Source organism: Coturnix japonica, chromosome 1, assembly GCF_054131305.1.
Source record: "Coturnix japonica strain WE chromosome 1, WE-NBRP24, whole genome shotgun sequence".
Lineage (NCBI taxonomy): Eukaryota > Metazoa > Chordata > Aves > Galliformes > Phasianidae > Coturnix > Coturnix japonica.
In genome coordinates this window covers 132,592,547-132,619,340 of record NC_140663.1, presented here as the reverse complement: position 1 = coordinate 132,619,340, position 26,794 = coordinate 132,592,547, and the positions used below count along the sequence as shown (strand labels likewise).

The following is a 26,794-nucleotide window of genomic DNA, read 5'->3' as shown; positions in this document are numbered from 1 at the left end:
AAATTCTAGGTGAAGGCAAATGTTTGAGATGTGCCATTCTGTCTCTCTCTGTCTTTCCTTGTAAATTTTTGTTTCTTGTAAAATAAAATGTTGAGTTACAGGAAAGTGAAAAGCTTGTTTCAACAATATTTCTATGTTGTTGAAGAAAAAAAAATATTTATTACTCTGTTGGCCTCTGTTTTTCATGTATCATTTATATGATGAAATAGGAAATTAGTGTTATGGCGAACTACTGAATGTATTGATGGAATGCAGGCTGTACTTCAGGACGGGACATATAACTAAACACTGTTGTCCTGATATTTGTGTTAGTTGAGTTGGATTTTATATCCTTAGGAGGGAAAAAAAAGACCAACCAAATGAAAAAGATGAATATAACTATATATATATTATATATATAATATATATATCATTATATATAATACAACTATATGAATATACTGGGCTAACTCTCCACATAATGATGATTTTGATGAGAATATGTAGAGAGCTTTCCTAATGAGAGCATGATAAATTTGTGAGATGGCTGTGAAGACCAGGGCATAAGAGAACTCTTCAGTACTTGTGATGGGAATGCCTGATGTGTTCAATGCATGCGTGTCTGCAATGGGTAAAAGTGCAAAGAAATTTTTCAGTTCTAGAAGGCTGCTTATGAATGTTAGGCTAGCATTCATGGCATTGCTGATATCTGAGAGTGTCAAGTTGCACATGGAGTTCCTTGAGCTTTTTGTTGTGTGGTTTAGCAGTCCTTGTGTCTTTGGTCCTTTAGCATTCATGTGCTGTTAGGATCAGCTAAGCTATTGTGCATAAGACCCAGCCTTCTTCTTTATATCCTACCCATTACTCTATAAATCCTGAAATTATCTTCTAGAAAGTATCTGGCCAGGAGAGGACTTTGAATTAATGATGTGAACCCCATAAGACTCTACCTGTAGTGGACTCACTAAATAGTTTCAAAACACTTGTTTTCTTACAGCAGAAACTTCTGTAAGGTTCCGTTACTCTGCTAATATAAATAAACGAATCTGACAAGGTAGACTAGTGGTTAGTGATTTGATAGAAACATAATGAAACTGTGCCTGCATAGCCATGTCTTTTTTCTGAGGCCTTTAATTGCGTTGATTTTTTGACAATTATCTGAAGTTCCAGACACTCTAAATGAAGGAATGTGATTGGGTTGGCAGTCAGCTATATGCAATAGTATTAGCAGATAGTCTTAACACCAAAAGAACCGGAACGTAGGATTAAGCTGACAAATCCAATCCCAGTTATTGAAAGGAGCTGCACAGTAGTTACTTAATCCTGAAGTCTCCGTATCGTATCAGTTACACATACCTCAGCCTTGCACTCCTGATAATCTGAAAACTGTTGATGAAAAGAGCACCTGATTAAAAACCTGCAGTGAACCCACTGAATCATAAAAAGGGGAGTCCACAGGCATTGTCAGTATTGCAGTTTCTGTCAGAAGGGGGAGATCCAGATGAAAATTTAAGTTAACTGATGCTTTTGTTACCCGTTCTGTAAAATAGAGCTTCCAGTAACTGCAATTTTCATCCTTGCTATGAATCTAATATATATACTTGTGTTGGTTATCTGATCTTCCTGTGTTAGTGTTGAGTTTTGCTGCAATGAATATCTGATTAATTAGGTCATACAGGGTGCCTGATCTTGTGATACAAGTTTAACGTAGTATTTTGCCAATTCAAACTAAAATACAAAGGGTGAAGCTGTGTGGCATCAAACGTAATTAAAAGATCAGCATACAAGGAATTGGAGACTCATTTTTCTGCCATTCTCTGGGAGATCTGTTCTGGTCACAGAGCTATGAAGCTCTCAGTCTTTGAGGGCTCTTGGTTTTGAGAAATAGATATTTTGAAGGTTCTGGGTGGGAGTTAAGTGCACTATACTTGAGTTGATTAGAGGTAGTTTCATCTTTGTAGTGGAGTCTAAAGCTAGAAGGAAACTGCATTCATGCCTTTGACAATGTCAGAAGTTAAGAAAGATCGGTTGCGTGTGTTCTTTGTGGATGAATAGTTAAAGCAAACATAGAGTAACAACTTCTAGTGCTTCTTTTATTCAACTCAGGACTGCACTGGAAATCTTTGTTACTTGAAGAGTTGTCTTTATTCAGCTCTTGTTAACTAGTGCTGCAGATACACGGGTCTTCATGAATAAAAGGTGAAGTCCGTCCCAATTCTTGCTGCTTAGTATATAGACTGAGTCGTTAAGCTCCTGTAATCACACCTTGGAGAAACTGTATAAAGAGCAATTCCCAGCGAGTAGAAATTAAATTTTAAGAGGAGGAATCACTGTACTCACTATACTATGAGGCTATGGAAAGATATTAAAGAAGAGGATGTTTGGCATTACAGACACAGTCAGCTATTCTCATATAGATAATCCCTGTAACCATGTGTTAAACTGAGAATTGAGAGGCAGATTGAGAGTAGAGACTGTAGTTTGACTGAGTAATTTTTTGGGGGTCTGTTGTTCAGTTCCTTGATTGACTGAGGCAAGGGTTACCCAGTATATACACATAGGGAATCTGAGTGTGATGCTATCAGTTAAAGCCAACAAATGTATTGGAAGGTAGTCCTTAATTCAAGGTCTCTAACTACAAGCAGTTTCCTAAAACTTGCCTGAGAGGGGTCAAGAGTCTTGATCAAAAGTCTTGGAGTTAATCCACACGACCAATGGCTAAACTAAAGTTAGGGCATCTCAGCCCTATCAGACAATATTATCAGACAATATATCTCAATATTGTCTGTAAACAAGTAAAGAGAAGTATGTGGCAAGAACAAAATGGAGACTGAGTAATGAGTATGCAGAGATGCCCTGGTGGAAAAACTGGCAAAGGAAAGAGAAGGAACCAGTCAGTCTGAGACTGGTTCGGTTTTGTTCCTGGAAGAATATAGCTGGATGTAAACCCAGAGCATTAATGTCACTGGATGGCTGCTTGGTTTCATTGTGATCCTGTAATTGATGTCAGCAGATGTGTTTAAGCTTTTTAGCAAGGTTATTTATTTACTGTTTTTAAGTTTCAGGCAGGTCTGTATCCTTAAATTGGGGTGTTGACGTTGGTATTCAATGTCCACTGAATGGCTGAAGAGATTGTTAGAAACTGGTTATGACTTGGAGACTCTCAGGGCCCAATACACTCAGCAATTAGAAATATTATGTAGTTCTTCATAATTAATACGATATTTTACAGCTGTGGGAGTCTCTCAAACGTCTTCATCCTGACATTCTTCTATGTCAGTTATTTCTTTTTTTGTCTCCACCTGCTGGTACATGGCAGAGAGGCATGTGCGTGAAATTAAAGAGGTTAGAAATTCTTACGATAAGTGAGTAAAACCGAGTGTTTTATGTGTACTATATGAACAAAATCAGCGATTTGTAAAAAGCAACGTGATGGAGTTTTAACTCGTAACTCATGATTTTTATAAAGTAGCACTATTACCTGAACACTTTTATTTGCACAGTAAAAGACAGTGCCAAAATTATGTATTTCTTTACAGTCTCCAGGTTACATTGGGAAAATGGTAGCGTGCATAATGATGTGTTTTTGGAGGAAATGGCAATAAATGAAGGAATGAGGACTTAAGAGTGTTTTTATTTTGCTTTTAGTTAAAGAAAAGAAGGTTCAAAATACTCAGTCTCACTGTGGTTTAGTGTATGTACATAGGTAGAATTTAGCTGTCTTAACTTTTTAACAGTACTGGAGGTGCTGCTGTGTTTATGGAATCTGCAAGTGGAAGGCGTGACATTGAATGGTACTTTCTTACAAAAAGAAGATCAAAAGTCTGTTACTTTAGATTTCAGTGTGTCAGTTGTTGTTGATTTTTTTTTTTTCCGAACCGTTTTTCTCTTCAGAGCACAACATGTTTTTGTTTTCCGTTTCAGAAACACTCTTTGAAGACGAAAGAATTTGAATATGCATTATTTATTTTTTTGTTGTATCACTGAGTTGGAATTCTAATGCATCAGAACTGTAAAAGGGAACAGATGTTTGAGTAGTACAAATTAATAACTGTTCCAGGCAGATGCCTTCAGTTCATATGAGCTAGAACAGACACAATTAGCGATTCTGATATAGTGGTGCTTTTTTACTTTAGGTGTTGCACGGGTGTATTTAAAAATAAAACTACAGTGGTTGTGCTAAGCTCCCCCGTTTTCAGTCTGTCTTCCTGTGGGCTTCAGTGTATTGGTTAGCCACTTGTTTGCAGGTAACTAAGTGAAAAAAAATTACCCTGTTTGTTTCCCCCGTCTTAATTCTATTTTGCAAATATATGAGTGAATTTGCAAGAGAAAAGAAATGTAAAAGTTTTCTTCCCGACTATAATCGTGGCTCTTCATCAGTCATCACTCTTCCTGCATTTTGTTCAAGAGGCTCTAATTGTCTGCATTTGGCAGGTTTAACACTTCCTGACAGAGAGGCTATTAAGGGGAAGTATTCTCGCATAACTGTCACAGGCAGGAACAAAGAACCTTCAAACTCAATGTGTGGAAACCACTAACATTCTTAAATGACCCTTTTCATGCGTTTTATCCCTTTAAGCTAAAATTTGGAGGGTGCAGGGTCACGGAAAGCAGCAAGGTGTAATAAAACAGTAAACCCTGATTATTTTATTTTATTTTTTACTTTTCGGAGGTGAGGGGGGAGGGGGGAAGGTTTTATTTTTTGCTAGATTTATCTCTCGACTTAGAAACAATTGTTATTTGGAAAAATCTCATTAACAGATGTGACTGGAGTAAAAAGACTTAAAACTGATGTTGCTTTCGGGACTGCTTTGAACTTAACAAGCACCGATTTGTGGAGCAGACTAGCTAATGAAAGGAAATTAAATTTTCTGACAACTTCCCCTGCCAGCCCCCTTATTCTTCATGGGGCTGTTACTAGGTACTGAAGACTTTTAAAGAGGATTTTGTTTTATTATCGGACATAAATGAACCAGGTATGAACATTGCTTATGTATTTTATTTTATTTATTTTTTTCTTTTAAAAAAAGTTCTGACCCTAAAAGTGCTCTTTTAAAACGGATTGCCTCGAAAGCTTTAAAAATATCAGGTTTCATTTTAATGTTCATATATCAGCCCCCATAGTTTCAGACGCACGTAGCAGCTGGTGGCTTCCAGACGTTACTGCCTCCCATACGGATTTTTTTCATGTATGACACGGAGTAGTATAAATACTAGCAAATTTGGATGGAGTTTTCAAACTTCAACCTTGTTTCCTTTCTAGTATCGTGTCATGGAAATGGATTGTTAGCAGCGGGAGAAAACAGAATTAACTACGGCAGGAGAAGAGGTTGGGGTGGATTAAAAAGCAAGAATGTCTCATATTTCTGTTTTCTGAGTTTCTAAGTAGGTTTTTCTGTAGCGTGTTTTTTGTAGCAGGCTGTGGTGGTGTGAGTCAGCTGAAGGCAAAGGTGGCATCGACCGGAATTGTTCTAGTTCTCATGCAGTAGTAATCTGCAAGCTTATAAGTGGAAACTGTTATATGAATCTTCTCATCTCTGATGACGTTTAAAGTTATGCATTTCTCTTCTGTTCTCCTTAGAATAAACAGAACAAACAAACGAATCTGTACAGAAGTGAAATGCGCGTGTTTCTTCCGTAGACAGGTTTTCATCTTTGAAGAAGTTGTGCAAGGTTTTTTCGGGACCTGAGTCACGCTCAAACAATAGAGAATCAACTCCCCCTACTGACAACAAGCAGGAAAACATGACAAATACCTGAGAGGACAGAAACAAGCTGGCGGTGGACAAACTTTAACGATCTGATTTATGAACCATTATTGATTGTAAACTTCTAAATTCTAGCATTAAATTCCTACAACTGCAGAAAATCGTTTTGCAATCCCGGCTGTGTTTCCTGTCAGCTGATTCCTCATTGCTTTGGGTTTCTCAGTATACTAATGATGAGGTAGAATTTACATTCCACTTATGGTATTAATTTTACATTCCTCTGGCTGAAAAGGGTCAGAAGGTTGTAAAATCAAACATTAAATGAATCAGAGGAGACAGTAGTGCAATATATGACTGCCCCGAGGACATAGTGCAATGGCTGATGGGATTAACGTTGGGTCTCATTTCCTGCTTTTACAGGATGCAGATGAAGCTGTCAGAATTGCAAGGGAAATTGGTAAGTTCTTAAATTAGCTATGGTGGGATTTGTGTGCCTCTCAGCAGACATGGTTGACTAAATTGTATGTGTAATAAGTAATCCCTATAGAACAAATAATGTTTTAATAGTGTTTAAGTTCCCCGTTGCCTATAGGGCTGGAAGAATCTAGATATTATCGCCCTGTCTCTTTAATCATCACATTTTAGCTTTACAAACTTGACTTTACAGAACAAGTGCAGCCATGATTTGTGGAATGCATGTGATATGGAGTAATCAGCTTGCTAAAGGAATTATTTCAAATCATATCTATCTGCAATTGGACATGGTATTCTTTTTACAGAAGCTAAGCGTGGTGCGTTTCTCCCTATATGGAGGCTGACACCGGTGATGTCATGATCGTCATTCTTCATCACTGTGTGTAGTGCGCCTGACTCTAATATCTCCCACACCACCATCCTTTCTTCTGTGCTTTCCCAAACAAAGTCACTGCTCAGCTTCTGAACATCTTAAAGACTGGTGAAAAGAGCAACCAGCAAACTGTCTGGGACTTGTTTTGCTGAACCTTAAGTGTAATATGTGCTTAATGAGTTTTGGCTTTTATTTAGTAGAGCTTTAATATTTTTGAAAATGTTTAACCATATGCTTGAAATTACACGTGTTCTTAAATGTGTTCCACAAGGAGAATTTACTGCGTTAAGAGATTTTTCTTGGTTTTATTTTATTTTTTTTCCCATCTTGTTAAGAGACAGTAGGCATAAGTAGCTATTTAAATTCATCAGTTCTATAGTTCTAGGAACCCACTTCAAGTATGTGTATCCTTTGCCAAAAGCTATATCTGTGCCTTAATGCCAGATAGAAACTGGGACTTGCACTGATGCGAGCAATTCTTCACCGCTGAAACACTTTTCCAGATTGAGTGTAAGCTGTATTCTTAGCCCGCTCTGGTTAACTCTGCTGAAGCTTCTCATGGTGGGCCTGGCTGTCTGGTAGGCCGACACCACCCAACTCAGCATTTCTGTGGGTCAGCCTTTGTCCCTTTTGGGAAATCAGATCATGACCGATCACTGTCACACAGGCAGAAACAAAAGGAAGAGGCTATCAGTCAAACTATTAGGAGGAGAACTGGCAAATAAAATTGGTTTTTAGTGCTTAAAGAGGCATGTATAGTATTATGAATTTATATGGGTTCAGTTTCATTTCACTGGTCAGTTTACTCGTTTTTTTTTGGATTTCCTTCAAATTGCCTTAGAATCTTTTATGTAGGAAGGCATCTGATGGCTTTCTAGACACATTTGAAAATTAATTCTTGCTTAATTTCTTCTAACTTCCAGCGTTCTATTGACTGGTTCTTGTTTTTGATATCAAGCATCACTTTGGGGGTTGTTATATCAAGGCAGTCTTAAATCCACAGATATTAAAGCTGATTACAGATGCCTGGGTGGTATATTTTGTTTAGATGGAAAATTCTAAAACCACTGTATGAAAAAGTAGATGTCATGTAGTGAAAGAAATTTGTCCTTTCTAGCTTGTTTTCACCTTTGTTGTGACTGACTGATCGGTTTCATTAGCCTTCAGTCTTATGACCACAGATCCAGAGACAAGCCAAATGATTTGTAATTCTGGGGGATCTAAAATAAGATGAATTTAAACTCTAAGTCTCTAGGTGTACAGTGTCCTGTGTATATGACAAGACACTCAATCATTGAATACTTTCAGATTATTTTTAAATCAACATGTAGGGCCTAAGTATTCTAAGAGTGCTTAATTTTTTTTTCTTATTTTTAAATTAGTAATTCATTGTGGATCATTACTTAAAGCTCTGAAACATTGTCTAATGTTCTCATACTAGCATTGGTTTTTCCTGCTTTCTCCAGAGACCCAGTAGCAGTGGAGTATGACACCAGGGCCAAGACACATTTAATTTAACTATTTCAATGTATCTTGTTTATGGAAAAGAATTTTTATAAGTGCAGGTGAAGAAAAACTACCTTTCACCCCCCATCTGAGATGTGTTCTCCCAAGTTGTGAAGTATAGATGCTGCAAAGATACTAGGCTAAGTTGGCTACTGGGAGAGGTTCCGGCACACTGCTGTAGAGATTCCTTCTTACAGTTGCTCTTCTTGTGTTTGTCTGTGTGGGCTGTTCTTTTCTTGTTACCTCTTCTCAAGTACTTCATCACACTGGATCTTTTCCCATGCTGCTTTTGCGTCCATTTATAATGGCCCATAAATATAATGTTCCATTATATTTATGTTAAGAGCTGCCAGCTTCTTGATTTCTAAAGCATCAACGAAACTTCTGAAAGTTTACTTTTTGGAATGATTTGAACTCATGTAAGTTGGTGTCTATTTTAAGGAAGGGTTGTGAAAACTTAGCACTGACTCAAAACATATCAACTTTGTAAGGCAATTTATTGTTATCTTTATGGGACCTTATAAATGATATTAGAATTGGTTTGCTTGCCTCTCTCTTCCCACAATGATCCAAACCAGTCTAGCAGTTTTGACTGCTGCTGAGTAGTGCAGAAGTGGTCAGGAGAATGATGAACATTTCCTGATCCTGGCATTGTATACTCAGTAACTATGCAAAGGTTAAATTCACTGAGACCTTCCTTGGTTTAGGACAGATCAGCTATGTATCCATCAAAGATCAGCTATGTCTAGATAAGCTCAAATCCCCATATTTTGAGGCTAATTGACATCTCAGCTTATGAAACAGTTTTTCCTTTTATTCCTAAAAACCAACATGTATCTTTTAAAAACCAAACAGTGCTTTGATTTTGTCTATTTTATTTTCCTCTCTGGAATTTTTAATTGCTTTGCATAAGAGTGTGATCAACGCTTGATCGATATACATAAGGCTGTGGTGGGGGATAGAAATGCTTAAGCGTTCCTGAAACTAGTGAGTAATACCACAGGCCCTTGAATACTGTCTGATAATTTAATGAAGTGAGCTGTGATAAAAAAACTTAGATGTTCTGTATTACAAAATTACCAAAGGATGATTTTTATTTTTTTTTAAAGTACATGTAGCACTGGATAAGATAGATTACATGGTGGAAATTGCCATAATGTGTTGATCGTAATAATGCTTAAGACTCTGCTTGTTTCAGAATTACAGACTTTCAGAGTTGGACAGAACCATAGCATTGCCATAAGCACTGCAAGTTAGGTGGTATTAATTCACTCAAGATCTCACTTTTTGCTTGAAAATTGTATAGGATTTACTTTTTGTGTTACTTCAATGCTTGTCCAGTAGCGTAGCAGTTACCAGGAGTCTGCAGAACCAACTACAACATTGATAAACTTCTCTAATGTAGATGACATACAGACTGTGTTTCATGAATTTGAGTTGGACTTCACTGTTCCTGCATGAAATCTAGAGCTCTGAATTTATAGAGGCATTAGAAATCATTGATAAGAGTCTGGATCAGACCCACTGTAGTCTGCATAATCCCATCCCCCTCTGTGGGAAGCATCAGACTCTTGAGAGGAAAATGTAACATTGTCTAGCAAACTTCCTTGAATGCTTCTCTTTGGTCTTTACTATAAACATTCTAAGTAAAGATTACTTCAGGCTCTGAAGCATGAAACTTTACAGAGTTTTGGTTATCCCTGCCTGTATAGACTTGAGATTTGTGCCTTCATATGGCTATATGTTACCTCCCAACAGCTTTCAGCTACGCAAATGCTCTGTAGTGTGGGGTTCCTCTAATTACATTTTATGTGGGGAGCTATTTTACTGATGAGTTTTGGCTGTTTTTGTCTACTCAGCATTCTCTTATACTGTTTCTGCCTTCCAGTTAACACTTCTGTGTTTGTTTCTTATGCTTGCATCACGTCTCTTTTTGTTTGAGTCCACTTCAGTCTTTCTAAGCAAGAGATATTTCCAGCTCTTGTTTTTAAACGTCTTGTGAGAACCTCCTTCCTTTAAATGACTTTGCGGAGGAGGCGGGAGGGATTTATCACTGCCTCTTGACATGGTATGAGTAGATCTGCATTTCAGAAAAACTGTAAGCATTAGTTATACATGTGACAGCAGACCTGACCATTTTCTATTAGGGAACTATATTTAAGTGTACCCGGATTAAAGCCTGATTTAGGAACATATCTTCAATTTGCAAGGACTGGCTGGCGTTTTCTTGTCAGACAATAAGATCTGGTCTCTTGGCTTAATTCTGTGAATTTCATTAATAGTATTGGGGACCAAAAGTATAAGGATTATTTTGGCTATCATAGAAACATCAAAAGCATTCTAAGCATATCCTTAACTTTCAAGTTCCCATATACACACTTGGGAGAAAGGTGATGTTCACTGATATGAATAAGAGATTTGTCTTATGAAGTTGTTTTGAATTGAAAGCGTACTGTACTACAGGATACACATACCTATTACGGTATTGTGTTTCAAAAGTGAAACATTGCTGGTTTTGCGCAGTTAGATTTATACTACGTGAGAAAAAAGTGCTTTATTTTAGATCATTATTGTACAATGCTTACAATGTTTCTGAGGCATATTGCATGGTATCTGAGCAGCATAGCTCTTTGGAGATGCTCTGTTATTTAAAATGGACTGCTGCAGAAGTGTTGAATTAGGTACAGGCTAGTTTACTGAACCTCTTGACCGGTGATTTATGAAGATTTGCTATTCTTGCTAATAATTATTTTTTTATCACAGAGATATTTTATTTGTGCGGTAGCAAAGAAACGACTTGTTTCTAAAGAATGTGAGCTTAAAAAGGTCGAGTGTTTTTATTCATGAAACATTTTGTTGCTTGAGAATAATTCATTCAGGGTTTTTTTTTTTTTTTTTTTAAATTATTTAATATAAATGAAATGGAAAAGGCAGCCTTTTGGTGGCTTTAGAAATCATTGCACTGACAGCTAAGTCTTGGGAAGAAAAACCTCTCCTCTCTCTGCAAACAAGAAGCATTTTAATAAACGAAGTTATTGTCTACTAGCATTATTGGACATGTGGTCAGTTGTCATGTTTCTATGACCAACTGATCAAAGTTTGAACTTCTGTCTAATTGTTCCCCGCTGTTAGGCTACCCTGTCATGATCAAGGCCTCAGCAGGTGGTGGTGGGAAAGGCATGCGAATCGCTTGGGATGATGAAGAGACCAGGTGAGATGCTGTCCAAAAGCTTGCCTTGATGAATGCTGCAGTTACTGAAGTCCCATTAAGCCACTGTGAGCTGACAGTTGAGCAGATATGAAATGTTAAACAGAAACTGGATAGTACTTGTTTTTCTCCCTTTGGTAGAGTGAGTGGTATATTTTGATACTTTGGTGTGTGTGTATTTTAAATTAATTTTTGCTTTAACCTGGAAACATGGTCCATTATTTTGTGTAAAAATGCAGCCCTTGCAACTGCCTTTCTAATCCAATGTCAGACTGTAAATTTGCACTGTAAAATAATATTTTACTGTATGCTTTCCAGAATGCTGATGTATTAATTGTCTTTGTGTTCAGTAGAGTTTTTATTGGCCTTGCTTCTCAAACATTAATGTGAGCCATTAGCTCTGTTAAAGTTGATGAGACTGATTATTCATGTTTGGAAACAGCATTTCCAGAATGTGCTCTAATAGCATGTGTTTAAAATATTTGTCTCTGCAAAATGTTGTGCTTTTGCCTGTTTGAAACTGAAGATTTGTTTAAACACACACTTTCATACATTTTAATGCTTTTCTGAATCGTAAACCCTGTAGGATAGTCATTACTGATTGGATCTGATTATGATCTATTCTGCTCTGATGTTACGACAATGAAGAGTCTGGTTCCAACCACTTGTGCCACTGTTACAAGAAAAAACTCATTGTAGGATTTTTCAAAGATATGTAATAAAAAGGCTATTTAATCTAAAAGGGGGTAACTTTCTAAATGTTTTCTTTTCCACATGGTGGAATGAGCTTGAAGTATAATAGTATAATTGGAGTTTCCATTGGTTTAATTGTTAGTTGCCTGTATAATTTCTTTGGCATGTTTTTTTGTTCTCTATTCTTTTTTTTTTTTTTTTTTTTCCCTTCTGTTGCTCCTGTCTCAAAACTTGAGAATGGAGATAAAACATAGTTACGTTAGCTTTATTTTTACAGTGTAATATTATAGAGTAGTATTAAAGTGCTGTGAGAGAGAACACATGCACTGAGTTGCAGATTGACAGTAGTTACTGACTAATATCAAGTAGAAATGCTTGTTTTAATAGTTAAAGGTAGGCAGTGATGAAAGTAAAACATATGTGGCAAAATACTTGTTTCAGAACATTAGTTAAGAGAACTGATGATAGAACATTATTATTTATATAAGATACATAAATATATATAAAACATTTGAAGAAATATATGGGGTTGTAAATGGCTTGTTGTATATGTCCATTAATTGCTTTATAAAATTAAGGCTTTTCCTTTTCATTTAACTGAAGAGGAGCATCTGACTGAGTGTTCTGAAGGTGACTCAAGTTATTAGTGGCAGAACAATGTTATCAGACAGCTGTAATACTTGTAAATTGGTTGACACAGTGTTTTCTTGCTGAATCAAAATCTATGTAATCTTAAAAAAAACAAACAACAACCACCCCAAAGTAACAACAACAAAAAACCAAATAAGAAGAATGCCCCAAAGCCTGTTTTTTTTGCCATTGGCAGACCTGAGAAGCCAGTATCTGAATGACCTTTTATATTTCAGGGCTCCTACATCCAAGATGACTATGAAGGACTCTCGGTAGTATTTTGATGTGGAAACTGGCTTTGGTGTTGCCAAATGGGATGAATTCCAAATGCTATATTTGGAAAACAAAACAAAACAAAACCAGCAACAAATCTTATATAAACTCATTTTACTCAAAATTTATTTTGGATTTTCTGAATAGCTGAAAATTTCCCTTGTCTTAATTGGCTGTGGAGGGAGCTTAATATTGTAATGGTGATGCAACATATAAATAGCCACCAGAAAGGGAAAAGACCTTCCTGAATGACTTAATTCATGTTGTTACAGAATTGTTCACTGTGGTATCTTACTAATGCTTCACCTTCCACATCTCCTAAGTAGCCCAGGTAATGAAAATTGTTAGATTATTCTAGGAGTTATAACTCCTGTTGTATCTAATATTTCCACCATATTCAGTTATATTTCTAAACAGAAGTACTAGAATACTGTTTTATCATTCTTGTAACTTTTCTTGAAACAGCTCTTCAAGAGTGTGTGATTGTGGAAGGCTGATATGTTCTTCTTTCTTTGGGGATATCTGCCATTATATTTCTTGAGATTTCTTCATATCTCAGTTACATTCCATTTTTTCCCCTAAATTTGAGTCAAGTGCTAGTGTGGAATTTTATATGCAGGTTAAGTCACTAATACAGACCTGAAATTAAAGTAACCTTATTACCGCTGTAATATATTCCCATATCATTATCTTGGTTTGGATAAGTTGAATTCAGGATGCCTTTTTTTTAAAATAACTGTTACACAGTTGAAATTGCACTGAGAATGAAATCCTGATCTCTGAAGAGCAGTTTACTGTGAATTAAGGTTTGTATGTTCCTTGTAGCCAGAGAAACTGATGCTACTGTGTTTTTATAAAAAAGTTTTCTTGTATTGCTAGAGTTAGACATTCTTACTCTGTTATGGTATATAAAGGACTGCTATATTTGTATCCTAGAAATCCCATTCTGAAAGTGCTTTCCAAATATCTAGGTGTTACCCAAGTAGATGTTTCCAAATGTCCAGGTGTATCTAATCTAGGTGTTCCTGCTCTGGCAGAGGGGTTGAACTAGAAGATCTTTTGAGGTCCCTTCCAGTCCCTGACATTCTGCAATTCTGTGACATAGAATAGAATAATTCAATTGGAAGGGACCTACAGCAGTCATGAAGTCCAACTGGCTTACCTATCTGGATCTAGCCAAAAGTTGAAGTATCTTATTAAAGACATTGTCCAAAAGCCCTTGAACACTGATGGGCTTGGGTCATCAATGACCTTTCTAGGAAGCCCCTTCTAGCTTTCGACCACTCTCACAGTAAAGAACTAAAGAAGTTTTTCTTCATGTCCAGTCTGAACCTCCCCTGGTGCAGCTTTGTGCTGTCCGCACACTTCTCATCATCAATTACTAGGACTAACACCTCCCTCTGCACTTCATCTCCTAAGAATCTTGCAGAGATCAGTGAATTTGCCTTTGAGCCTTCTTTATTTTTTTATTTTATTTTTTTTTTAGTCTAGACAGCCTAAGGGTCCTCAATCTCCCCTCATTAGACATGTCTTCCAGTCCTGTCAGGGTACACTGCTCACTCATATTGAGTCTGCTGTTGTCCATTACTCCTAGATCCATTTATGCAGAGCTGCTCCTCAGCCACTTACCTCTCAGACTGTTCCTGTATTTTGCTTCACTAGGTGCACCCAGCTTTTATCTTTGAAGATAACACAGAAGATGTTGAAGATATTCAGTCTTTGTTGAATCTACTTCTGCATCTAGACCATCGATAAAAATGCTGAGCTGGACTGGCCCTAGAATTGATTCCTGGAAGCGCCACTAATGACTTGCCACCAGCCACAAGTAGCCCTATTCACTATGACACTTTGAGCCTTATTCTTTAGACAGTTTATCACCCAGTGCAGCCTGAACCTAGACAGTTCATCACCCAGTGCAGCCTGAACCTGTTTATCTCACATTTGGATAATTTGTCTAGAAGGGTGTTCTGAGATGTGGTATTAGAGGCTTTACTAAGATACAAAAAGATTAGGTCCGCTCCATCCTCTTAAGCGGGCGAATATTGTAAAAAAGAGATTGAATTACAAAGACAGGACTTTTCCTTGATGTACCCATGTTGATTTTGTCCAATAAAAGCTTTGCTTCAATGCCATTCAATATCCACCAGGATTATCTTCTCCATAACTTTTCCAGGAACCTAGCTTAGACTAAGTAGTTTAGAGCACCCTTTATGTAGAACAGTATAACACTGCCTTGCTTCCACTCATCAGGGACTTCGACAGACTCCCAGGACCTTGGCAAACTGTTGAGAAGCATCCAGCTATACTGTCTGCTAACTCCTTTTGTGTTTTTTGGGGAATTTTTTCAGGCCCATGCAATTACGAACGTTCAAATTATACAAAAGGTCCCTTTAAATTTCAGTGACCACAAGTAAAAAGTCGCCACTCTTCCACTCATGGTCCTCCAATTCAGAGGACTGGGCAGCCCAAGATCCATCATTAACATTAAGACTGAGGCAAAAAAAAGGTATTGATTACCTTTGCCTTTTCCTCATTGTCTTTTGTTAGGTGACTATTTGCTTCAAGTATTAGTCCTATTTTATTTAGACCTGCTTTTGCTGTGAACATTCTTATAACAGCATTTGTCTGGTTTTCTAACACTACAGTGGCCAGCATCAACTCAAGCTGGGTTTTATCTTTTCTATTTTCTCCCTGCATATGTGAACTGCAGTTCTATAATCTCCCTATGGAGTCTGACCTTGCTTCCAGAGGTCATATATTTTCTTTTCCTGTTCAAATTCCCCCCCTCTGACGGATCTTAGTTTAAATCTCTCTCAATCAATCTTGCCAGATTATGAGCCAAGAAATGTTTCCCCTGTCAAAACAGGTGTCCCATTAGGTCCCAGCAGACCTTTTGTCTCAAAGACTTCCATGATTATAAAACTCAAACTTCACACTTGCACTTATAACTGAGTCTCTGGCTTTATGGCTTCAAATAGTCTGCTGCAAACTTTGAAAAGGATTTCACTTTAGGACACTAAACCTGTTCTTAGGAAAGGACAAAGTTTTGGGGCGAGGTTGTGATGGATTGTTACATACAAAGGGACTTAAGTGAACATGTAGTTCCAGGATCAGAAATCACTGTACCAGAACTGCTCATCTATATGTTAAATTCCATAAATTTATTGATAAAAATTAGACTTTTTTTTTTCTAGTTAGAAACTTCAGCTGCAAACACAGTAATCATTGAGTTGGAAATTTGTGCTGAATTATCTTCTAATGATTCCCTTTTGAGAAGTTTGGAACTGTGCTGTAGGGAGAGAGGGAACCTGGAAGACATCCTGTTCTTTCCCCTATAGAATCATTCACGTTTTAAGGGATGTAGAAGTTCTCATCCAACTTCTTGATAAGAGCTGGGTCAGCACTGAATTTGAAGTGTGCTATTTAGAAGTTTCTCCAGTTGGGTCCTGGAAACCTGCAAGGTGAGATTGAACCCTCCTCTATTGTCCAGGTTCAACAAGCCTTTCTCAGCCTGCCTCTCCTTGTGTGGTCTACCCATCTTGTTGTCTCCCTATTGACCTCATCTCCGCTTATCGATATTGTTTTAATTCTGGATGGGTCCAAAACCAGATATAGTATTTCAGTTATGGTCTAGTGCAATGAATGAAAGAGAACAGTTACTGAATAATTCTGGTAGAACCATCGCTTCTGCTGGCTGTGCTGCAGCTGATACAGCCCAGTATCCAGTTAGACCTTATCTCTGTCAGAGCACACCGCTGACTTTGAGATTGTAAACTGCGATGCTAGGGATCTTAATCAGGTAGTCAGCTCCACAGCCTGTGCTGATGCAGGGAGATTAGTCTGTGCTTGGTACAGGATTCTGCATTTGTTCTTGTGATCTATAAGATATCTGTGAACTCACTGAGGGCTTCAGTCTGTGGTTATGCTGCATGGGGAGCATCTTACTTGTAGCGGGGCTCTGCAGTGGGATTGCTGTGAGTCTTGAGGGGCTGCTACTTGTGGAAAAGACAATGCTTCAAATATGAATTCTCTTCTAGTTTAAACTTTATCTTGTGTTTGTAGAGGATCAGACCATCTCCTTTTTGTTGGGATAACCTGTTTAAGGAAGGTTAAGAGTGTTTATAGTAATTTGGTAACAGAGGTAGCGCATTTGCACAGACCAGGTCAGAATACCTGTGTAATTTCTGCTGTATGTGATTTGAAAAAGACTTACAGATGGATTAGATAATTAGGCTCCTGATTTTTTTTTTTCAACAAGTATTGCTGATTAGATTTCTAATTAGCACATCAGTGAAGGAAAAGCAATCAATTGTGCATAAAACTGCCTGATAGAGTGCTCACAAAAAGAAACAGAACCTTTGATATGGGAGTTAAAACAGCTCCAAATCTTTTTCAGTAATCTCAACTGTTGTGTGTGATTGCTTGTTACATCACATTATGGTTTTATTTGGACAGATTGGCTAGTGTACAAATCTCAATGTCCCCTTGCAATAAGTCATTTAATAGATGATGAATTTATGAGAGATTGTAGGTTGAGAATATCACTCTTAAAATTACAAAGCATATTGTTTTACAGTTTTGAAAGAAAGCAAAGAAGTACCTTTGACTACGAAAATCTTAATACTGTATATTTTCCTATCCCACAGTTCAGTTACACAGGTTTTGTTTGCAAACCTGTCTGCACTTAAGAGTTGCAAAGACTTCAACTCAGTTCTGCTGTAGCTCTTGTTCAGGGTGAAAATACCAACATTACTGCATTTTAGTAGGTGATTTCCCATACTGACCTTGAATGTCTCTGATGGGGCATCCACCCCCTCTCTGGGCAGCCTGTGCCAGTGCCTCACCACCCTTGCTGTAAAGAACTTCTTCCTTATGTCCAGTATAAATCTCTCTTCACTTAGTCTGTCCCCGTCCTTCTTATCACCCCCCTTTAAATACTGAAAGGCCACTATCAGGTCACCTTGGAGCCTCCTCTTCTCCAGACTGAGCAGCCCCAGCTCTCTCAGCCCCTCATCAAAGAGGAGGTTCTTCATCCCTTGGATCATTTTTGTGGCTCTTATCTTATGATGGCATGTGGCACATATCTTATATGTGGCACATATCTTATGATCTTTGAGTAATCATGTTTTTAAAAAAGAAAACAGAGGGAAATACTTAGAATATGTGTGGTATAAAACAGAGTTGTACTTCAATGTGGGGAAAAAGTATAAGTACATATCTATTGTCTGTGAAGTATTCCATTTTCAGGTTGTATGTTCAGATGTTGAATTTGCAACGTATACAGCATTATTTCATCAAACTAATACACAACTAACCACTGTAAGTCTTAGGATAGTTTAACCACCTTAAATAGGGGTGACTTTGTCACGGGTTACTTAGATTTACCTATGCCCGTGACAGGGGAAGCCACCCCGTGGGCCCCCTCCCGGGGCCCGGAAAGGAGGGGGAAAAAGGGAGTGGGATAAAACAGCGACAATCTAAGGAGGAAAAACTTATTTTACTAAATACGATACCGAAATACAAGATAACACAATATAATATAATTGAGGCTAACAAATTGAACGAAACAGAGAGAGAGAGTCCCCGAAAACCGAGAGGCCTACTGTGAACTCTAGGCGACACGGCTGGAACGCTTCCCACTCTCCGAGCAGTTCGAGAGAAGAAGAAGGAGGGCACTCCAGCCTGGGAACGAGATTATACAGCGTCCTGGTCCTGTGACTTATCATTAACCCTGTTGTTCTCTGGGATATGTAGTCTTCTTCTGTGGACTGCACATTCAATAGAAGTATCCATACTTTACATGATGTTATGATGTGGAATACTGATACTGATAGCAAAATTACAAAACCATGACAGACTTTCACTTTTACTTCTGTATAACAAGACCTTTTTAACTATTGTTTTTTGTGTGTTGATTCTGTTTTCTACAAAAGAAAAAAAAAACAACACAACCGTTGTTAACACACAGACTTTCTATAATCACTTTGAAATTCTGTGTTTTGAACATGTAGTCTTGTTTTCTATGTAACTGAAGAAAAAGACATTCATTATAGAATCAAATGCTATGATGTGTTTTTTAGATGTACATTCATTGACCGAAAAGTGAGAGATTACTTGAATGAATAAGTGTTCCTTCTTGTATGCTTCAGAACTTGACTTAATGTATTAAATAGAGATTGGTCTTTTTGTTTTGGTTATTTAAGGGAAGGTTTTAGGTTTTCGTCTCAAGAAGCTGCTTCAAGTTTTGGTGATGATCGCTTACTGATAGAAAAGTTCATCGATAACCCTCGTCACATAGAAATCCAGGTTTGTATTGTTATTATTGTTATTTAATTAAAAAGCTTTGAACTGCTAAACCAATTGAAGCTCATGATGGATATGTTGTAAGCAAGAGGGAAGACAGCGTGACTGTGTGGAGTGCTCATGTATTACATTCCAAGTTCCTCATTTAGCAGAGTTTCCTTGGTTGCTTTCACGCCTGTTCTAATAGAAACCTTGAGTATCATGTTTTCAGTGGCAATTTCCTTGAGTAGCCCTATTTTTTGTTTCTGTGAAAGACAAGTTCAGTGATTATTTCCACAATTCTTGGATGTACTGCATTTTGTTTTAGAGGGAGAACAGGGATTTATTTTAAAGTAACTAAGTTTAGGAGACTGTGGTGCCCTTTCACCCTTAATATGGTACTCAGTGGGCCTGATTAAGCATTAGGGAATATTTTTTCAAACATTAGGCTAAAGAAGTCCTAGAGTCTTGTTTTCCTGTATCTTGAACCATTGCTCAAACTGTATGGCTATCGTACACAGTGCAGCTTTCCTGTTTTGATTCTCTAGCCTTTCTTTAGCAGGAAGACAATGAGCCATACTCAGTTCATTGAAAAAACAAATAAATATATACACATGTATACACACATATATATGTGAGAGACTGTAGGTATCTGTTCTGAGAGCTGAAGTTTGAACTCAGGGTCCTGATTCCTGCGCTCTGAGCAAGGAGTGCTTAACATTTTTCTTGCAAATTATAGGTGATTTTGTCAGAATTTTAGTTTTGTATCTGAAGTACCTGATGCTGTTTGTGAACTCCAGATGATTTGTATTTTTTCGGGCATAGATCTTCAAAGTCAGATATATCCTCCCTACTTTTTGGGTTATGATTGCTTTTTGCCTTCAACCGGATCTTGCATTAAACCAGATCTTAAACCAGATTAAACCAGAAACAAGACTTGTTTGTTTTGGACCGATTCTTTAACAAAGCTGTATTTGTTTTGTTTTAAACTTGGAATGTATTTAATTTTATGTATGCAACTAAACTGTCTGTCAATAGCCTTGAAATTTTCTTTCTTGACAAGAAATTTGTATGGCGTACATCAGTTTGCATGACAGAGATTTCACTAATTCTTATCCAAAATATAAACTCTAAACTGTGGCATGATGTAGGGTTTTTTTTTTTTTTCTTTTAGTATAACTACTCTTATTTCTTTACAATGAGATTCTGAAGTTTTTTGACAGTAGCTCCATAGCTGAATGAAACAACAAATCTGACAGTGTAGAATGGTTTGTAGGAGAGAACTATTCAACACTTTTTGCCCTGCCAAATATATGCCCACTCAAACCTGATGTTGTTTCTTCTTCTTCTTTTTTTTTTTTTTCCTATCTCAATTCAGAACTCGTGTGCACACAGACTAACTTAAAGCATATGTGAAATGAAGAAGCAGTCTGCAAAAATGATATTTAAACCCAACCTATTCGCATTCAGAGGGTCATGGCAAGACATAGCAAATGTTTAGTTTCAGTGTTTATCTTCATTTACAAACGAACTCAGGCTGCTAGAGCTCTTTACTCTGCTGTCTTGATAGGACTAATGATTTTGGATACAAATATCCTTGTTCCTCTCTTTCTTTCTTTCTTTTTTTAATATACAGCTCAGTATACTTAATGTTCCATTTTTCTCTGTCTTTACACATTTAGCCCATAAATGCTTTATTGCATGTAAAACTGAGTTAGGTTACAAGGTGGGATGAAAGAGAGGTGCCTTCAGGGAGACTGAAGATAATTTTGGAATGAATTTAGGGGGTGAAATAAATTTGGCTCCTAGACATTTTTGAGATTGGTCTTCAAGGGACTGAAATTCAGTTGAACTGGAAGAAGTGTGATCATTTACTCAAGTGCTTTCTTGAATATGAAGTACATTCTTTGGCTTGGGATTCTTTTAGTCTTCTTAAAGCTGGCCCTTTGTTCTAATCTAGTTGTCTAAGCTGCCCCTCTGGTCAGTGGAAAGAGTTACGCACTTCCTGAGATTCAGTTCTGCTGCCCGAGAAAATTAGGGATACATCGCTTTCTGAAGGTGCCCCTTTTTCTGCATTGTTTAGAGAGAGACTTTCAGCAGTTTCCTACTGACTCTTTGATGACTAAAGTTAGATAAGATTTGATTCCTCGGTACTTCAATCAGCTGAGGCCAGATTTAGCATTCTGTCTTGATTCCTTTAGGTTTAAGATGAAGGTTACTTCAAAACCTGGGTGCACTGTAATTAAGAACAACCAAGTAATTTCATCTGGATTAAACAGTGTAGCTATGCCATTATTATTATATAACCAATAATTTGGTTTTGTTTTTAAGAAAGATACAGTGAGTGTTGTTTTCCTTACACAAACACTTTGATGGTACCTTGTAACAGTATAGTAGCAATAACTACGTTTTAATCAGCTTTAGGACATTGACCTTGGTTCGTTTTCAAACTACTGAATATACAAACAGTTCAAGACCAGATGCCAAATATTTACTGAGTTAGCAGTAACTTTTAAACAGAACTCTTTTTTAACATTCTCATATAGCTCCAAAGCGATGGTATTTAAAATTGTTAAATAAGGGGTTTCCTGCGTCTAGCTATAAAACAATCACTTTGTAAAACATGAGAAAAGGCTAAAACAATCAACAGGAAAAAAGAGTCCAAATAGACGTTATGCTTGAACTGATTTGAAGTCTTGTCCTGCAATATCTGACATAAAGGATCTGAGTTTAAAGTAAAAATACTTGGAGTGTCTAACCATTACTTGGCTAAATAGCAGACCTGCAACTGGAAATAAAATGTAGCTGAATCATACAGAAGAAGTTAGTTGTGGTACATTATATTTAGTTATTTTCATGTGTAACTGTACATAACATAAACTACTATAATAACATCTCTGTATAGCGGGTCATTGTCTTGTAAGAACATTAGGGTATTTTGCAAAATGCCTTAGGTGTGACATGCATTTTTACTGAGATGGGCACTGGAATTTCACTTTATTTTGAGATTATGATCTCAATTTTCTGTAAATGTCTTCTGAAATACAATTGTTTCATGAAATAAGTATCCAGTGAAACCACTGGAATTATGGAATAGTATTTATTTTAAGGTACAGGTTGTATCCTTCTTAACAGAAGGATAAATACTATCAATAAACTAATAAATACTATACCTTAACAGAAGGATACAAGGAATGTCATGAAATTAATGAAAATATTTACTGCTTGGCTTGAAAAATATTTTATTATTCCCTTGGGTGGGGGTAGGGGAGTAGAGAGAAGGAGGAGAGAGAGAAGCACATCAGCTTAATTTCATTGAACATTGTAGGACTTTTCTAGTTTCTGTTTTGGTGAGGTTGAAGTCTGTTGTAAACTGTAGTCTTTATGGTAAAACAGAAGTGCTCATGAGGAATCATTCTACTTGGAAGGCAGCAGTTTTCCTACCATTACCATGCTATGCCCTAAAATTGCTGTTTTGATAACAACAAGAACAAAAAATCTTTTGTTCTCCCAAGTGTGTTTCTGTAGAACTCAGTGGCGATTAGTTCTGGACTGGATGATTTAGAACTAGAGTAGGAAGTTGCTTTAGATGTTGTTGAATTTTCTTTTGCTTTGCATAGGGGAGTTGGTTATGGAATCTAGCATTTGACTGAAGTTGCATGCTGCTGAACCTTCCAGAGGTCAAGGAAGAGGCCTTTGGGATAACCTGTCGTTTAGGAAACCCTCGATGTCTTTTTTTGTAGTGTCATTCTAGTAGAGCTCTTTCTAAGGAATTTTTCCTCTAGAAGGTTCTTATGGAAGCCCAGTGAAATTCCTGAGGAAAAGATAAGTCATATTCTTCAGGAGGGCAGAGCACTCTGATGCTGCACAGTGCACAAGTTACCTTCATGAGATCAGTGCCTCATTTTCAGTTACATCGACTCAGATTATTCACGCTTCGGGAAACATTGGTGTCATAGATGCAGAAATTCATCTTGCTTAGTGCTATACTCACTCTGTGGTGCTAAGAGGAATAATGAATAATACAGATTCTTTGTCACAAATGTCAGTAGATATGGTTGAGTTCACACAGTTTGAAGAAGATTGTCTCCATTTTTTTTTTATCTTGTCTGTTTTCAGTGTAGAACTGCAATGTTAAAGAATGAAGCATGAATATTGGCACAGGTTCCAGCAGATCAGAGCAGGAAGATAGATGGAAGAAAATGGATTAGAAGGAAAATTTTATAAGGAACAAGGGAGCAGGTGTGGTCTGCAAGTAAACAAATTGTTCAAAGAATAAGTGCATAGAGTACAACATCACAAGATGGGAAAAAGTCTGCTTGAATCCTCCAGCCCTGTCTCCTGCTATTTGAAACGGCTGCACTGTACAAAAGAATTCATAAAGTGATAAAGTGCCTTTTCCTTTCAGCTTGAAATTGCAGAATCAGTTGAGAGTTCTGCCATGCTGAATTTTTTTTTTAAATTTATTATTATTTTTCTTTTCTTCTCGAATGTATAATATAGTTAGTTAGATCTAGGCATTCAATTGGATATTTAACCCTTTCATGGTCTGAAGCTGCAGTCAAGAACTGTAGTTGACTCCGTTTTTGAGAAAGTCCTTGATACCACTAATTTCCATTGGAAATGTTGAGGAAGTGACAAAAGATTTCAAAGTTTCTGATGAGTTCTTAGTCGTTAAAGACAGGATGCTCAGTCTACTAAGGAAAACCCATTAGCTGTTGTTGCTGAAAATTTTTGCCTGTAATTCAAGAGCTAAATTTGACATGCTTCAAGATTTTACTCTCCTCTGTTGACAAAAAATAATGCTAACAGTGTGATTCTGAGTATTTCAATATGCAGTACAATTTTAGAGGCTTGAAATGGTAACTTTTCACTTTTTGATTTCTCACTTCTATCAATTCTGAACTTGTTTGGGAGCTCTCACGAGACCTGAGTGCTCTTTGACATATGTAGACTACAGAATGTCTTTGAAGTAATCCTGTTTAGAATTCGAAGTAGCATTCAACTAATTTTGTATACAATTATCTTCCTTTGCTAGTATATTTCCCCAATAGTTATTTCTTGATTGGAAAAAAAAAGTGATTGAATGCTGTATCATAGCAGTATATTGTCAAAAGACCATATGCGTTCATCTGTGGGCTAATAGCAGCATGTTATTGTTTCAGGTATTGGCAGATAAACATGGCAATGCCTTGTGGTTGAATGAAAGGGAGTGCTCTATTCAAAGAAGAAATCAGAAAGTTGTGGAGGAAGCTCCAAGGTATGTATACTGGACTCAATGCAGATACATAGTTATTGAAAAGACTTTTGGAAAGCTGATTTCATTGTACAAAAGATGCAAAGAAAAGGCTTGCTATGTTTTATTATGTTACAGCCATTTGAGTATAATGGGCAGCCTGGTCTGGTGTTTGGCAACTAGATGGGGGTTGAAACTAGATGATCATTGTGGTCCTTTTCAACCCAGGCCATTCTGTGATTCTGTGATGATAATGTACTTAAAAGGGTGGCTGGATCTTTCTTAATTATGTCCTTCTGTAAAGAGAAAAATGATATTTTGTTATATTTTTTTCATGATCTTGTATAAAATAGATACGGATCTTACCGTAGGAGATTCTGATTTCAGAAAATCAGATGGAGGTGTAAGTCTGCTTGTGGGAATTCCCTATATTATGGATTCATCAATTGGAGTGGGTTTGACATTTTTAAGGCACAGAACTGTGATGTAACAATTTAGGATATGAGGGAAAGCATGTGATTTAATCGATGTTTTTTTATAGGCATCATACAAGTTAATGCTAGACCACTGTGGGTGGGACTGGTGCTGTGTGTGACCTAGATTTCAAATTTAAAAGAATTCAAGGATGCAAACCCAGTAATAAATGCTTAAATAGCTTTTGTTGCTTCCTGTAGCTCTTCTGGATTTCTCGGAAGTATTGTGACTAGGATTTTGACTGTGTTTTTGTTTATGCAATATGAAGGCTTCGTGTCCCAGTATAATATGTGTGTGCATATATGTATACCTAAGCACTTAGGAGAGCTTTTTGTCTCAGCAGTACATATAAGTTGCTTCCTGCTCATGCTCTGTGTCTGTGGTGAATTGAAAGAAGTGATATGTCTTTCTATTACCAGCCAACCATGACTAACTAGAGCATTTCTTTTATCAGAAATATCAGCTTTTAACTTTCTTGAGCTTCTCTTTTGGAATTGCCAGTGAGTTTTCTTACCACTTTCTCTAGAAAAGAGTGTGAGCAAGCCAAAAGCTTCCAAAATTTAGCACGAAAATTCTTCTGTTGCACTGTTTTAAACCTTCCCAGCCCTTTATTGACAGCTTTGGAAGCCACATCTGTGTTACAGCTGCTTTCAATTGACTGCAGAATCCTTCCTGGTAGTAGTGATGGTTCACTTCACCTAACTGATTAATGACTCCTGGACATATCTTTTGTGGAGGAAGTATGCTGTCCTCACTAGTTTATTAATATTTTTCCTCTCCTATTTAATGTGATAGCTGCCATTGAGATCTCTCGGCTAGGTCAAAGCCCCTTATTTATATTGCATAAAGCTGAGGAGATAGGGATGTTATTGGCTGTTTGTATTTTGTGCAACTCTGACCTCTTCTCAGATGTGTTTTGATTCACTTTAGGCCTGTGGTAGCTTTTTCTGATGTACCAAACTGATTTTAAGAGACAGAATGTTGGGGACCAATAGGGCTTGAAAATAGTCTTTCATGATTTTGCTGACAACAGCTAATGCATTTATCAAACATGTCCTGATGAGATCATCTTGAGTTTGATTCTCTGGTTTTCCCAGGCAAGTTGTCTTGCTTTAAAATGAAACAAAACAAACATGCTTGTCTTTTAAGGAGTGCTCTGCTCTTTAGCACCCTGATGGGCTTACAATATTGAAGGGAGTCCCTGTGTTTGTGGTGGATCAATCCTCCTGTCTCAAGTAGGGGATTAACATACTTTGCTTATTCCCTTTTACCATAGTCAGTTGTCCTGCTCTGTCTGTTTCAGAAAGCAAGGATAGTAAGATTTTCTGAGTACTGACAGTTTTTTATCTAGTGTTGAGCATAGGTTTCCTGGCATACTTAGAGAGCTGGGCAAAACTTCTGGTGACTTAGAAGAATTTTGTCTTCAGCTTTAACTTCAGACCTCTTTTGGTTTTTCACTTTACAGGTTGAAATATAAACAGGTAAGTAACGTTTGTCTGTTGTTTCTTGGTTCAGTTTTTGTTCCTTCTATCTCAGCCTCTCTGTTCCTTTTCAGAGATGGTTGCTATGAGACAGTGTGCTTTGGCAAAATAAAGTGCTAGGCTTTTGTATTTTTCAGTCTCATAGGGCAATTAAGAAAGGAGTCATCCCCATTTAGGTAAACAAAACCCATCAGCTTATCAGAAAATGCACTGATCCCTTATGATCAGTTCAAAATGAATTGGTCAGCAGAATGTAAATATATACAATATTAGTTGACTTCCTATTGAGTAACTGGAGCTCAATGGATTGTTCTTAACTTTGTTCAGAGCAGGTGTCTTTTCTAGCCATTTCAGGACCTCTAAAAGCTCTCTAAAGCATTTTATTTTGCCATACCACTTTGGTGAAAGAACATCCAGCTGATCAGAGGCACTTTGTTACCTGATCTAGTTGATGCCCAAAGTTAGATTTTAACCACA

At 37.2% G+C, this 26,794-nt stretch overlaps 1 protein-coding gene across 3 annotated transcripts in view; it reads left to right on the top strand.

Moving 5' to 3' along the window:
• Positions 1–26,794, top strand: part of PCCA (propionyl-CoA carboxylase subunit alpha) — a 251,751-nt gene that overhangs the window by 65,191 nt on the left and 159,766 nt on the right. For all 3 annotated transcript variants that reach the window (XR_014941909.1, XR_014941910.1, XM_015851501.2), the window contains exons 8-11: positions 6,108–6,144; positions 11,173–11,251; positions 19,048–19,150; positions 24,292–24,386. Coding sequence is in view for 1 of the 3 variants with exons in the window: in XM_015851501.2 (XP_015706987.1) it covers positions 6,108–6,144; positions 11,173–11,251; positions 19,048–19,150; positions 24,292–24,386 (314 nt within the window). In the remaining 2 variants the exon portion in view is untranslated. The remainder of the gene's footprint in view (positions 1–6,107; positions 6,145–11,172; positions 11,252–19,047; positions 19,151–24,291; positions 24,387–26,794) is intronic.